This window comes from Syngnathus acus, chromosome 1, assembly GCF_901709675.1.
Source record: "Syngnathus acus chromosome 1, fSynAcu1.2, whole genome shotgun sequence".
In the NCBI taxonomy this organism is placed as follows: domain Eukaryota; kingdom Metazoa; phylum Chordata; class Actinopteri; order Syngnathiformes; family Syngnathidae; genus Syngnathus; species Syngnathus acus.
The window spans coordinates 15,960,576-15,979,725 of record NC_051087.1 but is presented as its reverse complement, the minus strand read 5'-3'; the positions used below and the strand labels follow the sequence as shown (position 1 = coordinate 15,979,725).

The following is a 19,150-nucleotide window of genomic DNA, read 5'->3' as shown; positions in this document are numbered from 1 at the left end:
CGTCAAGTTTCTCGGCTACGTGGTGCGAGAGAGATCCGTTGAGATGGACCCCGAAAAGGTGAGGGCAGTCACGGCCAGTTCCTGAAACACGCAAGTGGGTACAACAATTCTTGGGATTTGCGAACTTCTACCGCCGCTTCATCCGCAACTACAGCACCGTGGCGGCACCCCTCACCGCTCTTACCAGCCCCGCCTCCCCGTACAAATGGACATACCAGGCAGGACGCGCCTTTGCGGAATTAAAGAGGAGGTTTACCTCCGCTCCCATCCTCCGAGTGCCCGATCCCAAGAGGCAGTTCGTGGTCGAGGTGGACGCCTCCAACGTGGGAGTCGGGGCAGTATTGTCCCAGCGTAGCCACAAGGATGGTCGCCTCCACCCATGCGCTTTCTTTTCTCGCCGCCTGTCGTCCGCAGAACGAAATTATGTCATCGGCAATCGGGAACTCCTGGCGGTCAACCTGGCTCTGGAGGAGTGGAGGCACTGTTTGGAAGGTGCCACCACGCCGTTCATCGTCTGGACGGACCACCGGAACCTGGAATACTTGAGATCGGCCAAGAGACTGAACGTCAGGCAAGCTCGGTGGGCCCTTTTTTTTGACCGGTTTGAATTCTCGCTCTCTTACAGACCGGCCTCCCGCAACGCGAAGGCAGACGCCTTACCGCGCAGGTTCCCTGGAGGAGAGGAGGTGGAGGGTCCAATTCCCACTATCCTTCCGAGCTCTGTTCAGGTGGCGGCCCTGCCGTGGGAGATTGAGCGTCAGGTGGAGGCTGCAGCGCGCGATCAACCTGGTCCCAGCAACTACCCAGAGGGTCACCTGTTTGTCCCCGAGGACCTGCGGTCATCCGTCCTTCAATGGGCACACGACTCCCGCCTCGCCTGCCATCCCGGGACTGCCCGCACAAGGTTCATGGTGGCTCAGCGGTTCTGGTGGCCCGCCTGGAGGGAGGAGACGCACGATTACGTCCGGGCCTGCCCTACCTGTAACTGCTGTAAGTCATCTAATCAGCCCCCGGCCGGGTTGCTCCAGCCTCTGCCCGTTCCCCGGCGACACTGGTCTCACCTGTCGGTCGACTTCGTCACGGGGCTTCCATCTTCGGAGGGGAAAACTGCGGTCCTCACAGTCGTGGACCGGTTCAGCAAAATGAGCCATTTTATTCCCCTGCCCAAACTCCCGTCGGCAATGCAAACTGCATCCATTCTGCTGCAGGAGGTTGTTCAGCACCACGGCATCCCTCAGGACATTGTGTCGGACCGTGGCCCGCAATTCTCTTCCGCCCTCTGGGCGGAGTTCTGCCGGCTCATCGGCGCCACAGCCAGCCTCTCGTCAGGGTTCCATCCGCAATCGAATGGGCAAGCCGAACGTCTGAACCAGGAGCTGGGCAAGGCTTTCCGGTACATGGCCGCTGGAGATCAGCGCGGGTGGGCCAAGCAGCTTCCCTGGGTGGAGTATGCCCACAATGCCCTTCCCAGCTCGGCCATAGGTCTGTCACCCTTTCATTGTGTGTTTGGCTATCAACCGCCCTTGTTCACCCACCAGGAGCACAGCGCGACGTGCCTGTCGGCCCTCGGTTGTGTCCGCCGCTGTCATCGGGCCTGGGCGAGGGCTTGGGTCTCTCTCCTCCGCTCTGTCTCCGGCTACACTCACCAGGCCAATAAGCATCGGACGCCAGCTCCGTCGTACAGCGTGGGACAGCGAGTGTGGCTCTTGTCGCGGGATCTGCAGCTGCGCACGGAATCTCGCAAGCTGGCGCCCTGCTTCGTCGGTCCCTTCCCCATATGCAAGGTAATCAACCCGTCTGCTGTTCATCTGCGCCTTCCTAGCTCCATGAAGGTCCATCCCACGTTCCATGTCTCTCGGGTGAGACCCGTGTTTGAGAGACCCGTGTTTGAGAGCCCCTTGGCTGCGGCGTCTGCTCCGCCGCCGCCCCAGCTCGTCGAGGGAGAGCCGGCTTACACCGTCCGCTCCTTGCTCCGGTCGCGGCGTTGTGGCCGTGGGCGCCAGTACCTCGTGGGTTGGGAGTGGTACGATGATTTGCACCGCTCCTGGGTGCCGAGCCGCTGGATCCTCGACCCCTCACTCGTCACGGAGTTCCACCGCCTGCATCCGGACCAGCCGGGCCCCCGGCGAGGGCGTACGTGCCGGAGGGGATGGCCTGTGGGGAGGGTCCGCCGCTGCACCGCGCCCCGGCCTCGCCACCTCTTGCGCCCGCATCTGCTGCTTCAACGTCGGCTGCCGATTCGGATGCATCAACCGAGTATTGATTCCCCCCCGCCCGCTCGGTGTTGGGGGGGCTGTTTCCTGGGGACGTCGGGAGTCGTCCCTTGTGGGGGGGGTTCTGTCACGCGCCGGTGTCATCCAGCCAAGCCCCCCAATTACCAGGATCACCGTCACCTGTCGTGGGCTCATTGGGAGTGCTACATTAGCACGGCCAGCGCAACAATCCTTGTCAGCTTGTCTCCGTGCACACCGGTCCTTGTAAGCTTGACTCCCCGTTTCTTTATGATTCGGTTCTGTTCCTGTCTGTCCAGTGCTACCTTGTCAGTCCGCAGTTGCTCTCCTTGGAGATCACCCGTCCGCCACGTCCAGTCCTCGCCAGTGCGAAGTCCAGCCGCCAGCCCCTTCCCCTGGCTTGCCATCCGGCTATCCACACCCGGCGAGCGCAGCCTCGCCCGTTCGCCACTTCAGCCCTCCACCATTCCCCTCTCCCTCCACAATAAAGTCTGCTTCACTTTGCATTTGGCTGTACTGTCCGATCTCTCACAATGTAGCCCTCAACTTATGAACATGTTGGGTCTGAAAAGCTGTTTTTAAGTCAAATTGTTTGTAAATTGAGACACATCTAATTGGTATGCACAAGGATAAAGTCTGATAAGAAAAGGTTGACAGGAAAACCTATGAGGCAAGACATGAACAAGGCACAGAGGGAAAATGAAGGAGCATGAAACAATTAAAATGGGGAAAATGCACCATATATGGAAAAAATATCAATGGTGTGATAATCGTTTTTGTATAAAATTGTATGCTTTTATCTGAATTTGACCCGTCAAATTTAAACTTAGTAAATGCACATTGCCATCGAATAGTTGAAGATTACCTAGCAGAAATTTAAGTGTTTGCTTATTTTGCCGCATGAACACAAGAAGCACAACAAGACACGAGTGGCTGGAGGGAGCTGAAGACGATGATAATGGTTCACATACTACATCACCGGTGTCAAACTCAAGGCCCGGGGGCCAGATACGGCCTGCCACATCATTTTATGTGGCCCGTGAAGACAAATTGTGCATCAAATTTGTATGTCATTACTAGAATTGCAAATTGTCTTCACTTTAAATAATATCTTTTTTTTTTTAATATTTGACCAGTTTTTACTCGTCTGATCTGAAAACGAGTTATTTGTCAGTTTGTTTTGAAGCTTTTACTGTATATAATATGAGGTGCTCGTACATTTATTTGGGTTGACAGTCATAATGGCCCTCCGAAAGAAGCTATGACTACAATGCGGCCCGTGAAAAAAAATGAGTTTGACACTCCTGTACTACATGGTAGAAATGTTAAATGATATGCTGTGATTTGGTGATGTTTTTTTCTACCCTATACAGGGATTGCAGTTGACAAAAATGGTTTAATTTACTTTGTGGATGGGACGATGATCAGAAAAGTGGATCGCAATGGGATCATCTCCACAGTGTTGGGAAGCAATGACTTGACTTCTGCACGACCTCTGACCTGTGATACCAGCATGCACATAAGACAGGTAACAAAGTGTCCTCACAATGACATGTACTTTGTTGTGTAAAAATATTGTTGTTGACCAAAAATATGGAAATTGGCACTGGTTGCAGAGATGCGCGTTTCCTGCTTGCGAAGGTGGCTTGTGTGAAAACATCTGATGGACATAACATTTACATGCACGATTGCTCAAGATGCCATTTTCAGCATGGAATTTTCTGCTTTTAAAAAATTAATAAACTCAAGTCTGGGTTGTTTAGCCTGTGCTGATATAGGCAAAGTTTCAGATTAGGAGCATGCATTGATGTTGACATGTTTACATTTTGGGGGTCTAGTTGACCTCCAGTCTTCATTTATGGAATAAAAATAAACAACATCCTTCTGACTTGGGCCCCCTGGCACCTTATCTAAAGCCAACAGTCGCAATTTTGGGTGTTAAACTGGATAGTAATTTTAAAATTGACCGGCAAATTGGTGCTGTAGTTAAGTCCAGCTTTTTTCATTCTTGGGAGTATTGCTAAGATAAAGCCTCTCATTTCTAAGCAGCACTTTAAAGCAGTAATTCATGTTCTCGTTACACCTCGGCTGAATTACTGTAATGCAATTTATTTTGGAGTCAGCCAGTTCGCCAATTGTCTCCGTTGGTCCTTAGCAGCTTGTCCAGTGCGGACGTTTAGAGCTCTAAACTACACACGGTGGACTTGTCGGTTAGTTAAAGGGATGATACACGGTCGGTCGGTTGGGCGGCAGGATTGGTTGGTGTGTTGGTTGGTTGGTTGGTTGGTTGGTTGGTTGGTTGGTTGGTTGGTTGGTTGGTTGGTTGGTTGGTTGGTTGGTTGGTTGGTTGGTTGGTTGGTTGGTTGGTTGGGTTAGTTGGGTCGGTCCGTCATAAAAAAAAAGATCAATACATATCTTAAAAGGTTCAACGCAGTTCATATGTGCAAAGGGAGTAGGAAGTAGAAAAACATATCCAGTCTTACTTTGTAAATTATAAATTAAGAGAAATCATGTGATTATTCATATGAAATACATTATTCACATACCGTATTTTTCGCACCAAAAGGCGCACTGGATTATAAGGCGCACCCTCATTGATTTTTTTATTTTAGACATTATTCCATATATAGGGCGCACCGGATTAAAAGGCGCATGAAATAGAAGCTATACTGCAACAAACTGAGGTTGGCTAGGGTTGTGGTATGCATCCACTAGCCAATAACCAATGACCCCTCTGTAAACAATCGCGTTTCTCAAACTATCTCCTATAAAATGATCGGAACTGAATAAAGTACGATCTAACACATTGGTACTGCTTACTTATGTTTCCCTTCCATATCGATCTGTAAATTTACTCGAAACATTAACGGAGCAGCCTATTTTGAGATGATATAGCCGCGTGCGTATAGCAGCTATCATTATAGCATTAGCCACCCGCAAACTCCCATGAGCCTCAGCTCGCAGACTCCCATGAGCCTCAGCAAAGCGTCGTGGCAGCCCTCTGTAAACAATCGCATTTCTCACACTATCTCCTATAAAATGATCGGAACTGACTAAAGTTCGATCCAACACATTGGTACTGCTTGTGTTTCCCTTCTACATCGATCCGTAAATTTACTCGAAACATTAACGGAGCAGCCTATTTTGAGATGAAATAGCCTCGTGCGTATAACAGCTATCATTATAGCATTAGCCACCCGCAAACTCCCATGAGCCTCAGCTCGCAGACTCCCATGAGCCTCAGTAAAGTGTCGTGGCAGCCCTCTGTAAACAATCACGTTTCTCAAACACTCTCCCATAAAAGTGATCGGAACCGACTAAAGCAGGGGTCTCAAACTCCAGTCCTCGGGGGCCGCATTCCTACATGTTTTCCAAGTTTCCCTCGTTAAACACACCTGATTCAAATGATCAGTTCATCCTCACATTCTGCAGGAGCCTGATAATTGAATCAGGTGTGTTTAACGAGGGAAACTTGGAAAACATGTAGGAATGCGGCCCCGAGGACTGGAGTTTGAGACCCCTGGACTAAAGACTGATTTAACACATTGGTGCTGCTTATTTATGATTCCGTTGGAGATTGATCCGTAAACGTACTCGAAAACATTAACGGAACAGCCTATTTTTAAATGAAATAGCCTCGCGGGTACAGCAGCTATTCAGTGACGCCCCCTGACCACGGTTGCCGTAATGCTGGGAAGCGATGCGACCTTGTAATTTACTAGTCGTACTAAAACGTACTGAAACGTTTTGTGCAGAGCGCTGTGTACAACCAGTATGGATCAACAAATTCATCAATTGATCCATATATAAGGCGCTCTGCATTATAAGGCGCACTGTGTTTTTTTGAGTAAATTTTAAGTTTTTAAGTGCGCCTAATAGTGCGGAAAATACGGTAGTCATATAACGGAGATACAAAACAAAAACAATACTATGCAATCCTCTTTAAGTATATTAAAATAATTGTACGTAGGTACATAGTCAACTTTTCACATCTGTCGTGTAGAATATATTGCGCTTGCATGGCTTTTGTGGTTTTCAGTCTTTGGGAAGAAAACAGAGTACCATGGAGATAACCCAAACAGATACAGGGAGAATTTGAAAACTCCTCTTTTGCCCTGAGAAACCTTAAGATGTGAGGTGACAGTTTCTAAACACTGCTCCATTGTGCACTCATCATCATCATCATCATCGGTTTAAAGTCCATGTTCCAGGCGCCGCTGGGTTGGACTGGATTCTCAGTATGGCTTTCTTCCACCGGGAACAGTCCATGGCCATCTCGTGGTTGAGAGTCCTATACCGAGAAAATCTTTGGAGCAAAACTTTTTACAGCCGGATGCCCTTCCTGACACCAACCCAAGGGGAAATTGATTTTCTGTAGGGGTTAACTCCCTTAGCCCATTCCTCTCCCGAGGAGCCCACTGGGCAGTGGTACTATTTAACCCATAGTTGGGGGCTGGTTCGTGGGCACCAGGGCGTGTCCACACACTGGTGGGCCTGCGTGCCGCACGTCTAGGGGCCAAACCTCCTCCGAGTCCCTTGTAGTTTAGCCTGGGTCCGTGTTGTACCCAGTTACCATGGTGTCGCCGCGTGGAGGCACTACATAGGGCTTGCTGTTAGAGAGGCTTTGTACTGGCAGGGAGAGACTTACGCACTCGGCTCTCCCGTTCGCATACTGCTAGCCAGCGGTGAGGGTTGACAGTGAGAAGTGACATGCACTGGGCACTCCACCAACACACTAGACGCATCATAACAGCCCGACTTGGTCTTATGAAGTCAGACACATGACTCTATATACTTAATGTATTTCTGGGAAGAACGTGTCATAAACGTGTGATAGTTTGTCTGAGATAAAACTCTCCACCTTGTTACCTCTACATCCAGGTTCGTTTGGAATGGCCCACTGATCTAGCAATCAGTCCCATGGACAACTCCATCTATGTTTTGGACAACAATGTTGTGCTGCAGATCACTGAAGATAGACAGGTATTGTCCGTATGTACATTTCTAATACTTTGTGACATATTCTGTGCTGCCTTTTTCTTTCCTACTCAGTGAAAAAGAAAACACCAACATCCATTAATGTTTAGTTTAGTTTATTGTTTAGCACATATTATTATAACAAATAACAGTGCAGGGAGGGAGACGAAGCCTAGGGCTTGTAAGGAGCTCCACTCCTGTATAATCAAAGTGCACAACAAACAAAGTGCTGTGACATCAAATATTATTCAAGTGTTTAAGAAAGAAAAAAATTAATAATAATATATATATATATATATATAAATGAATAAACATCAATGAATAAACACAAGCATAACTAGCTAAATATTAAATCGTCATATTTATATATGCATATATACGAAAGTGAACGTATACATACATAAACAAATACACTATACAAAATGAGAAACAAGAGAAACAAAATTTGACACTTTAGTGATGTTGAAACAATCAAAAAACACCAGGTAAGAAAATAGCTGAGCGGAAGCAGAAGAACAGCAAACAGAAAATAACAAAACAAGGAAGAATCAGGGTATAAATAGTGGTTTAAGTTGATGTTCTTAGTATGGATCAGCTGAGTGCGGTGGAGTAATTTTGGACTGGTAGGATCATGAGTGGAGAAGGTGGTGTTTCAGGTGCTTTCTAAAAGCAACCTGTGAAGATATGGATCGAATATGGATTGGTAGCTCATTCCAGAGTGAGGGCCCTCTAAAATGGATATTGTATTGATGGCGTGATGTTCGACAGGACGGTGGGTGGAGATTGTCCCCCTGTCTTGTAGGATAAGAATGTAATTCCGATACAAATGCGAAGAAATTATGAAAAGTGGCTGGAAGACAGTGTTTCCTGTATATATATTTATGGGTGAGTAGACAGGTTTGATGAATATTTACTTTATCAATTGGCAGTAATGAATAGTTTCTAAACAATGGTGCCGATGGTTCATATCTATTTGAAAAAGAGATCATTTTTAGGAACTTCTTTTGTATGATGAGTAATTTGCTGAGGTATGTTGGATATGTAGCTGCCCAGACTATGTTGCAGTAATTGAGTAAAGGAAAGAGGAAACTATAATACAGAGTGAGATGAGCAGACGGATGGACCAAGGGACAAACTTTTCGTAAGATACCTAGCGTTTTCATGGATCTTTTGCAAACCAAATCAATGTGTTCAGACCAGTTTAAGTGTTTATCTACTATAACTCCTAGGAATTTAGTGCTAGTAACTTGATGGATTTCGTTATTATTTATGTAAATTTTGGCCTGTTCTTTGGGGTAAGATTTATTTATATTGCAGAAGATCATGAAGTTACATTTGTTTATATTGAGTGACAACTTATTTATTTTGAACCATTTTGTAACAGCGTGCAACTCAGTATTCACACGTGCAATGAGGAAATTAAAATCCTCGTGGGTGGCAATGAGATTGGTATCATCCGCAAATAACAAAGGAAGAAAATTTGAACAAGACATGGAAAAATCATTTATGTACACCAAAAATAATAGAGGACCCAATATTGAGCCCTGCGGGACCCCAAATAGTATTTTAGATCTGTTGGAAGAACAACCATTTATATATACATATTGTTCTCTGTTGGCGAGATAGTTTGTGAACCATTTCAGGGCAGAATCGTTCACTCCATATCTCTCTAGCTTAGCGATGAGGATCTTATGGTCGACAGTATCAAATGCTTTGCTTAAATCTAGAAAGACACCAAGAGCGAATTTCTTATTGTCAAGAGCCGTTGAGATGTGGTTGGCAAGCTGAAGCAGTGCATGCTCAGTAGAAAACTTTTTGCGGAAACCGTATTGATGTTTATAGAGAATATTGTTTGTTTCTAGGTGCTTTGCCAATCTTGAGTAAACCAGTTTTTCTAGAATCTTGGAGAAGCAAGGAAGTACGGATATAGGTCGATAATTACCATATTCATTAGTCTCACCAGCTTTGAAGATAGGAATGACTTTAGCAATTTTTAATTCTTGGGGTACAATGCCAAATTTTAAAGATAAGGAGAAAATGTGTGTTAGTGGAATTATTATTGAATGAATAATTTTCTTAATAAGTATGCTTCTGATCTCATCATGGCCAGGGGCCGAGTTTTTCAAGCTCATGACGATGTTGTAAACTTCCTCAACACTAGGAGGGTCAAGAATGGAGAGTGAAGGAAACTGCCCTTTAATAAGGCAACAGGGGCTTGTATCAGAGGTTGAGAAGCTAGATGCCAAGGTAGCGCCAACATTTACAAAGAAATCATTGAAACCATTAGAAATATCTATTGGGTTTGAATGAGCTCTATTCTTCCCCAGCATCTCATTTGGGGTCGATGTTTTTGATTTCTTGCGATGTAATAAATGGTTGATAAGATTCCACGTTGTTTTGATGTCACCGGAGGCTTGTGTAAATTTATCAGCATAGTAAGTTTGTTTGGTTTTCCTTAGTAAAGCTGTAAATCTGTTTTTATATTTCTTGTATGTTTCTATATTTATAGGGATGGGATTTGCAATAGATTTTCTATATAGTTTATTTTTTTTACGTGAAGATTTTTTTAGTTCATCCGTTATCCATGGTTTCCCCTTAGAGTTATTTTTACGACTAGAAGTTAAAGGAAAGGAGAACTCTAATGCATTTGTGAGTATTGTTAGAAGGGAGTGATAGGCTTTGTTGACATCTTGCAACAGGATAACCTCATCCCATGACACAGAGCTGATGATAGATATAAAAGATACCATGTTTTTCTCAGTAAATTTGCGGAATTTCATTTGATCTCCAATATGATCTTTGATTTCAGGACTACTATCATTGTGGATGAGATGGAAGACAGGTAGATGGTCGGATACATCACAGATCAAAAGGCCAGATGTTATCTTGTAGTCTAGAGAATTAAATAGGATATTGTCTATGAGAGTGGCCGTTGAGCTTGTGATCCTGGAGGGTTTGTTGATAAGAGGGAAAAAGTTTCTGGAATATAATGTATTAAGGAAGTCTGCTGTATGTGACTGCTTAGATTCAAGCAAATTAATATTATAGTCACCAAGTAAGACACATAATTTGTTTTCTTTGTTTATAATTTCTAGAGTAGAGTCGAGGGCTTCATTGAAGGTGATTTTATCAGAGTCTGGTGGTCTATATATACATCCAATTATCACATTTTTGTTGTTTATAAGTGAGCAAGAGGAGAGTTCTATAAACACAGATTCTACTACAGTCATGTCAAAATTGACACTTAAATCCTTTCTGGGAGAGAAATTTAAGTTATCAATCACATACAGTGAGACTCCTCCACCTTGCTTGTTTGGTCTACAGGAATGTATAGGAGTGTAGTGAGAGAGAGGATAGCTAGATGTATTATCAACCATCCAAGTTTCAGTAAGAGCTATTACTGAAAAAGAATGTGTTAAGGTTGATAAATAGGTTTTTAGACCATCATAATTTTTAGAGATACTCCGTACATTGAAGTGGACAGTGGAGAATACATTTGTTTGGCAGTGGCCAGGAGGAGTATTGCACAGTTTGTTAAACATATCTTCAGAAAAATATTCACATGACATTTCAACAGATTTTAAGGGAGTGTAATTTGTATCTGGGTTAAGGAAGGACTCATAGATACCAGCATTAGCATTCTCTAGGTCAAATGAATTAAATAGTAAAGAGTCAAGATTCGGTGGGACAGAAATTCCTGCATTTGTGAGAATGTCACTGGATGGCATGAAAAGTGTAGGGGAACTGTCTACCTGAGATGGATGTCCTCCCTGCCAGTCTCTGTTTGCCTTGTTGTACTTCGCTGTAATCCATTATTTTCGTCCGGAGGGTCCATAGGTACCAGTTAATGGTCATTAGTTCAGCCATTGTAAATGTTTGGTTCCCCCACCACCAGGCCACATTTCTTCAGTTCCTCCAGTTCACTCACAACGAGAGTTTTGACATCTTCTGGTGTTGCTCCGTTTGTTTTAATCCATATTTTACAGTTCCTGACCCACGTTGCGAGAATCTTGTTTTCCTTCTTCAGTTTGCGTGCGTTCCAGGCTATCTCAGCATTCTTCTTAGTGAGGTGCTCATTTAGGTAAACACCCGTTCCTTGTAGCTTCCTCCCTTGCTTCAAAAGATCCACTTTATGTTTCCTATTTGCGAACCGAATGATAATTTTCGGAGGATCCAGTGGTCGTTTTCGGTTTCTTGGGAGTGTGTGACAAGCGGCAATGTTTCCTTTCTGGAGTTCCATGTGCTTACTCTCGAAAAACTGTACTACCTGATCTTCGAGCGTTGACAGCTCGTCCGATGGAGAGTCATCTGTCGAGGGATCCGAAGGACCCGCCGCCCTGGCGTAGGAGCGGTGAGATGTTTTTAGACCCGTGATTATGAGGTCTTCTTGTCGGGAGTACTGCTCCAGTGCATCTACTCTCCGTTCAAGCGACAGGATTTTCTCGTCTTTCTCCTTCGATAAGTTCTTAAGCTCCGTTAGCTCAGACGTTAGCTGGAGCAGGGTGGCTTGCTGCTCTAAAAGTGTGGTAATGTCTTGCCGTATCAGGTCAATGGATGATTTAAGTTCATCGTAACCCTCATTTTTTTTGGAGGGCGGCATAGCGTAAAGTTCGAAAAAGTTAGGCTCTATAAAGTTCAGTTATCAAAACAATTCGGTCACCCGAAGTAGTGCAAAAGTTTCCCTCGTTTGCAGCACAACCGGAAATCACTTACTTCCGTGTTATGTTTCCTCCGCAGCATGTAATTAACTATGTCATTAAGGAATACTGTTTGGGTGTGTGTTCAGGTTCGTATCGTGGCAGGCCGTCCCATGCACTGCCAAGTACCTGGTATTGAATACACTATGGGAAAAAAAGCTGTTCAGACCATGCTAGAGGGAGCAACAGCCATTTCCTTGTCCTACAATGGCATTCTGTACATCACAGAGACAGACGAGAAAAAAATCCATCGCATTCGACAGGTAATCTTCAACCTGTGGGGTGGAGGGGATTATCTGGTGGTCCTAAGCATGTTGGAGGGCCCTGTGAACCTCCCCCACAATGACACTATTTCTAAAAAAATGTTTTAATCCCTCAGATATCGGTCCACCCAGACTTTGATTTCCCTCACTATTTTATCTACTTGTTCCTAGGTCTCAACTGATGGAGAAATTACCTATGTTGCTGGAGCACCATCTGATTGTGACTGCAAGGTACTTAAATCACCCAATTTCTCAATTCACATCTAGATTGCTGTACAATGTAATTTCCAAAAGTTTTAGTTATAATGTTAATGATGATCATCTGTCTCACATCCTGTCTCATTTATTTGCTACAGAATGATGCCAACTGTGACTGTTACCAAACAGGAGATGGTTATGCAAAAGACGCACGACTTAATTGTCCTTCCTCTTTGGTGGTATCCCCGGATGGGACACTGTACGTGGCCGATCTAGGAAATATTCGCATTCGAGCAATCCGGCGGAACCAACCACTTACTGGTATATTATTTAATTGAATTTAATTTGTTGACTGGACAATTACATTCCAACTTAGCACAACGATGGGTGCCATTAGGTAAACATGTTACCTCAAATGTGTGTAAGCATTTTTTATCCAAATAGTGTTGTGCATTAACCAATGCCTCAGGTCAAGGGTTCAAAATAAACACTTTAATGTGTGTGTGTCCTCAGGCTCTTTAGCATCTGGTCCCAGCTATTATGAAGTGGCCTCTCCAGCCTCCCAGGAGCTCTATGTGTTTGACTTGAATGGAACGCACCAATTCACACTATCCCTAGTCACTGGAGACTATAAATACAATTTTAGCTACAGGTTGGTGTGGGATATGAGATTTGTAAGCTTTTGCTCCCCATCCTTCCCCCTGTCAGTCACATAATTTACCATGTTGATGTTTTTTTTTTTTTTAAAGCAATGAGGAGGATTTAACAGCAGTGACTGACAGCAGCGGTAACACACTCCGTATACGTAGAGATACCAACAGGATGCCTGTACGTGTGGTTGCGCCAGACAATCAGGTGAGTTAAGACCTAACACGAAGATAAACTACTGAGCTGTCTTTTGAAATATCAAATCAAATCAAATCAAATAGGGTGTTGTATCTGGCCATAAAACTATCAAGAGATTGTACACAAACCCCATGTATGCCTGTGCCCACGCTTCTATGTATAGGTCATCTGGCTGACCATTGGAACAAATGGGGGTCTGAAGTCTCTCACAGCCCAGGGTCAAGAGCTGGTCTTGTTTAGTTACCATGGCAACAGTGGCTTACTAGCAACCAAAAGCATCCAAATTGGATGGACTACTTTCTATGAGTAAGTATATATTTTTATTTGTATTTGTGGTGAACACAAGGAAAAACTGTATAGATTTGCTTTAAATACGACTCGTGTAATTTCATTAATTTCCAACTACTGCCTCCTGCTGTGGCCATGGATATTTTTAGATCATGGAAACTCATTTGATATATCTCAATTCCCCCCCCCTTTTCCTCTTCACTTTACCTACAGTTATGACAGTGAGGGTCGTTTGACTAATGTAACCTTCCCCACTGGCATGGTTACCAATCTCCACGGCGACATGTCATCAGGGGCAGTTGCTGTGGATATTGAGACGTCAGGGAGGGACGAGGATGTTTCCATAACGACCAACCTGTCATCTATAGACTCATTCTATACTCTGGTGCAGGGTAAGAGCTTAAATTTGAGAGCTTGGTGTTGCAGTCTTAAATCATGTGTATTGTATTGCATACATTTTTAACACAAATGCTGCGTCTTTAACTGAGGTAATTGGTTGAATTAAAATAACATAACTTGGCAAGTAGGTGGCACGGTGGTGCACCGTTTAGCTCGGTGGCCCACGTCCGCCTCACAGTTCAGATGGTGCGGGTTCGATTCCACCTCCGGCCCTCCCTGTGTGGAGTTTGCATGTTCTCACCGTCCCCGCGTGGGTTTTCTCCAGGCACTCCGGTTTCCTCCCACATCCCAAAAAACATGCTTGGTAGGCCAATTGAGCACTCCAAATTGCCCGTAGGTGTGAGTGTGGGTGATTGTTCCTCTCTGTCTGCCTTGCAATTGGCTGACAACCGGTTAAGGGTGTCCCCCGCCTACTGCCCGATGACTGCTGGGATAGGCACCAGCACGCCCGCGACCTCAGTGGGGACAAGCGGTACAGAAAATGGATGGATAACTTGGCAAGTATTTAATCATTCTTAGCAATGGCGCTGTAGGAGGATATTTCAGAATTGCTTTCATCACCTGTATTGAGCAGTATTCTTTGTTGGATTTAATGATGACAATGACAGAATACTATAATACATTATCGACAAAAAGCTGAAAATAATGGGAATAGTCACTTAAAATCTTTAAGAGAAATAACAGTAACAATATAAGCTTCACATTAACCATTTTGTACCCCACTTCTTTTCTGCTTTGTTTTGCTGTAAACTACTGTAACGTACCAAAATCCATTTAGTCTCCCTCGCACTTACTACTAAATACTAACCCTAACCCACTTGCTTTCATCAACAGCACCTCAGATTTTCTCAAATTGTAGGGTAGGTTTTGCTTTAAAAACACTCTTGTTCGCTCTTTAAAAAAAAAAGACGGATGATTTGCCAACATTACACATGTTATGTCATGTTATGCTTGAACAAGGAGGCAAATCATACATTTTGCATACCCTGGTTCAATATGAACTAATGAGCCAGTTTAACCAAGGTCATGTGTGGCCAGCAGTAATTTGTTTTAGTTCACGTTACGTCTACCCAGAGTGTGAGACAAACACAGCAGGGCAGTATTGATTGGGATGTAATAAGTTAATCAACACCATTGACTCATGAAGTGTTCCCCTGCATCGATATACATTATTTATGATTTAATCTCACACTGGTTCAGTATGCAGCTAGTCTGCAAAGTTCTATGAGCTGTCTTATGAGCTTTGTAAACAATGAACGATTAGAGTATGTTGCATTTTAGGCAATATAATTCAATTAATTGTGGACTATAATAAAAGAAGAGTTTCATAAAAATATCAGGTAAAGGTAGGATTTTAGGAATACATCTTTTAATATTTTCAATTGTAATCAGATGGTATTACAAATTGAGATAAGAATATCCCTTGGGACTAAAATATTGAAGTGAATACAGGACTTTTTTTCGTTTTGTTCTTAACCCAAATCGCCCGCTTCCATCCCTCATTGTTGTTCTCGATCTGCAGTTGCAAATAAAGCTATCTGCGAGTCACCATATCCATAAATCTCCTACTATCTCCTAGCCGGCAGCTCCTTTAACTGATATCCCACTGTTCCATGTGGTGCTCTTTGCTGGCATGAAACCACTTTACAACTTTAATGTGTCGAGAGGTATCAAATTCAAGTCCACAATGTGAAAACGCTGCCTTAGTTTGGGTGCTTCTATTGAACCGAACAAGCAGGTAAACAAGGACCGTTTCTCAAATTGAACGCTGAGAACGGTCTTGTGAACACACCAAGTATGGTCTTCCTAAGAACATAAGAAGTTTTTTCCAAAGGAGAGTTTCTTTGAAAATTGGAACAGCTGTTTTTTTAAATGTCCCCTCTCTCTGTGACATGTTTTTGTGGTAGTAGCATGAAATGCACCTTGGGATATTTCCCTTGCCAAGCCATTCCAAGAACTAACCAATGCTTCCTTGGTTTAAGCTATCTGACAAAAACAACATTCGCGTATTCCATGCGTTCTTGGTACTATATTCGTACTTTCAATTGGAACAGTACTTTTGCCGCCACTGAAGATATTTCAGGATATCAAAATGACGTAAGAACAGACAAGCATTGAGAAATGGCCAAGCTCTCGGGAACTTGCTCGTTTACGTGCCCGTTGATTAGACTGTGGCAGGGTTTCTATTCTCTGGGCATAGATTTGACACGACTGTTGCTCACAAATGTTCACTTTTTGGAGCGTATTAAGCCTTCCCAGCTTGAGCCCTCTGCCTCATCAATCTGTAAAATTCTGTCCCTCCTTTGTGTCCAAGCTCTCATACAACTCATATACTGTACTTTCTGTGGGCTTTTGCCATCTCCCTCTTCTACTTTGATGTCCTCTTCTTTAACTCCTGTCTGTGGTCCTCACTCCTCTTTCTACCAAATCTCTTCTTCATCATCCTCCTCTTCTCTACACTTCTGAATATCCTTGTTTGGTGTTCATTATCTTCTTATGTCTGCCCAGAGAAACATCAAATAATTTCCTACTGGTCTCCCAAATCACTCCTGCTATATCAGATCAATCATCTGCCAGCTCATCAAGACCACACAAAGCTTTTCTTGACTCACAAAATGCCTTCATTGTTAACCTTCATCATTTGGTCTTCAGGTCTACCCCCATTTACACTCTTCCTTTTTCCCACCACCATAATAATATCATGTACTATCATCTGATGATGTCTGAATGTGGTCTTTCTTGTCACCAATGAACAACATCAAAATCTCTCTCACGTTTCATCAACTACACACAAAACAGTCCACCCGAGTGTGACTGCTGTCGCTCTTGCGTGTCATCCTGTGCTCCTCTCTCTTTTGGAAATAAGCGTTTGGCACATCTATTTCCTTCGTCTGCAAAACTCACCACCATCTGTCAAATCCCTTGTCTTAATAAAACCCTGCCCATCGAATGAGCTCTGCTTTTTTACACCACTCTCTCTGAATCTAGAATCCATTTATGTTTATCTGCCATGACAGATGATAAAAATATTGTTGTAGTTTTTAAAGACAGAAATAGTTTGTAGGTTGGTGGAATAAAGCCTCTTGTTTAGTCATCATATCTGCTCATTTACACACACGCACACACACAACACACACCATTAGTGCTGTGAGGTCAAGGGAAACCTAATTAAAAGAGGCAGCGGGATGGTAATACCTGCTCTGTGCTCCATTAGCAGGTTCAAATAAGGAAATGGAAATTAATTGACCTGTTTTTACTCCCCTTTGTTCATTGTCTTATCATTCTTCTGTCTCCTTTTATAACCACAACCTTAATAATCAATTAGTTTTTTTTTAAGAACTATATCTCGTCTTTATGGTAATTACGTGTTCCTCTATCCCCCCAGACCAGCTTCGAAACAGCTACCAAGTGGGTAATGATCATTCTCTTCGAGTCATCTATGCCAATGGGATGGATACACATTATCAGACTGAGCCTCATATTCTGGCAGGTAAGTGCACAAACTGAATGAGAAGTCCTGCTGTTACAGTGTATAGGCTGCTTTATTTACATACATATACGGTAATTTCCGGACTATTAGCCGCACCTGACTATAAGCCGCACCAGCAAAAAATCGCTGAAAACTTTGGGGTTTTTTCCATAATAAGCCGCACCGTACTATAAGCCGCATGTGCACGCGAGTTACGTATTTACAAAGAAATATGGTACACAGAAAGCCTTTTTAAAGTTTTAATAACATACTTTAACATGTGTTTCTAAACGCTGCCTGTGACGCGGCAGTAATACCGCAGCAACACGGAAGTGTGCACGCGAGTTATTTACAAAGAAAGACAATACACAGAAAGCCTTTTTAAAGTTTTAATAACGTACCTTAACATTTCTTACCAAACACTGCCTGTGACGCGGCAGTAATACCGCAGCAACACGGAAGTGACACAGTACTAATAGGGCTGGATTAAAAAAAAACATACGGGTAAAAGTCACTGAGACGCAGCGGTAACACAGCAGCAGCACGGTAGCATAGCAAAAACAGGGCTGGTTAAAGAAACATACCAGTAAAAGTAAAAAAAGAGCCAGTAAAAGAGCCGTCTTCATCTTCCTCCTGTGCACTGAAACCATCAAAGTCTTCCTCCTCAGTGTCTGATGGGAATAGCGTTAGATATCCTTCGCCACACACTTTCTCAGTCTCTCTTTCGTCGTCGCTTTTATGCATTTCTTCTAGCATTTTCCATGATGCATTTTCATGCTAATTTTATTCATGCACGAAGCGCTAAGTTACATTAAACTAGCGAGCTACACGAAATAGCTCCAGAGTAGATGTGACTGGGAAATAAAGAAAGAAAAGGGTGACACAACAGATGTCATTAACAATGGCCCAAATCGACTGCCTTTAACTCAAAAGCGGCATCATATGCATTTCTTATGTATAATGACGGTTTGTGTATAAAAGCTTTCTTTCTTCAGTAATGTCCGTCTTGATCTCGTTCTGTCTCTTCTTTGTGTGAATTATACGACAGTATTTGCCTGGCGGATGGACATGCGATTAACACACCACTTTTCTCCCCAGTGATGGTGTCACATATCCCTCCGCCCAGCAAAGCGGTGCCGCACAACAACGGCCCACAGCCTTTTTACGAGTGTATAAAAGTGATCAAGTCATCACAAAAATCACAGAAAAAAAAAAGATAAGCCACAACGACTATAAGCCGCAGGGTTCAAAATTTGAGAAAAGAGTTGCGGCTTATCGTCCGACAATTACAGAAGTGTGTTCAAGTGTGGTCCATGGGCTACACACAATAAATGGTTGTCAGATGAAATATGGTTGGTAAACCTCAAGTAGTGTCAAGGATGGAGTGTAGAAATGGAGCAGGGCGACCAAGTGCAGCTTGGACCAGGGTTTATTGCAGCAAACTCAAAAGACAGGAACCAAACAACCTCGTGGCAGTGACACATGCATTGTCCACACATCTCATGCAATGCTCCGACGGCGAGTGACACGCAAACAGAACTTAAATTCAACACAGGTAACGAGAGGCAGGTGCGTGTGATTACCCTAATCAAGGCACACAGGAAGGGAGGGGCGAGCACACAGACACACAGAAACGATGACAACCTATACACATCACAAGACTGGGGACGAGACATGACAAGTAGGTTACTGCCCAGTATTTGTAGTTTTCTTTAAAGATGCACTGATTGCGACACTGTCAATATTTTAGTATTCTGACTTGTAAAAAGTCTTCAATTCTAC

At 43.8% G+C, this 19,150-nt stretch overlaps 1 protein-coding gene across 17 annotated transcripts in view; it reads left to right on the top strand.

Annotated features, from left to right (window-relative positions):
* The window catches only part of tenm3 (teneurin transmembrane protein 3), a 408,252-nt gene that overhangs the window by 348,528 nt on the left and 40,574 nt on the right, over positions 1–19,150 (top strand). For 11 of the 17 annotated variants that reach the window (XM_037253940.1, XM_037253950.1, XM_037254006.1 and 8 more), the window contains 10 exons: positions 3,605–3,759; positions 7,113–7,223; positions 11,995–12,168; positions 12,340–12,399; positions 12,525–12,687; positions 12,880–13,018; positions 13,116–13,221; positions 13,376–13,518; positions 13,714–13,892; positions 17,285–17,389. In XM_037253940.1, coding sequence (XP_037109835.1) covers positions 3,605–3,759; positions 7,113–7,223; positions 11,995–12,168; positions 12,340–12,399; positions 12,525–12,687; positions 12,880–13,018; positions 13,116–13,221; positions 13,376–13,518; positions 13,714–13,892; positions 17,285–17,389 — 1,335 coding nt within the window. The remainder of the gene's footprint in view (positions 1–3,604; positions 3,760–7,112; positions 7,224–11,994; positions 12,169–12,339; positions 12,400–12,524; positions 12,688–12,879; positions 13,019–13,115; positions 13,222–13,375; positions 13,519–13,713; positions 13,893–17,284; positions 17,390–19,150) is intronic. The other 6 variants (XM_037254048.1, XM_037254057.1, XM_037253959.1 and 3 more) reach the window with 1 other exon arrangement.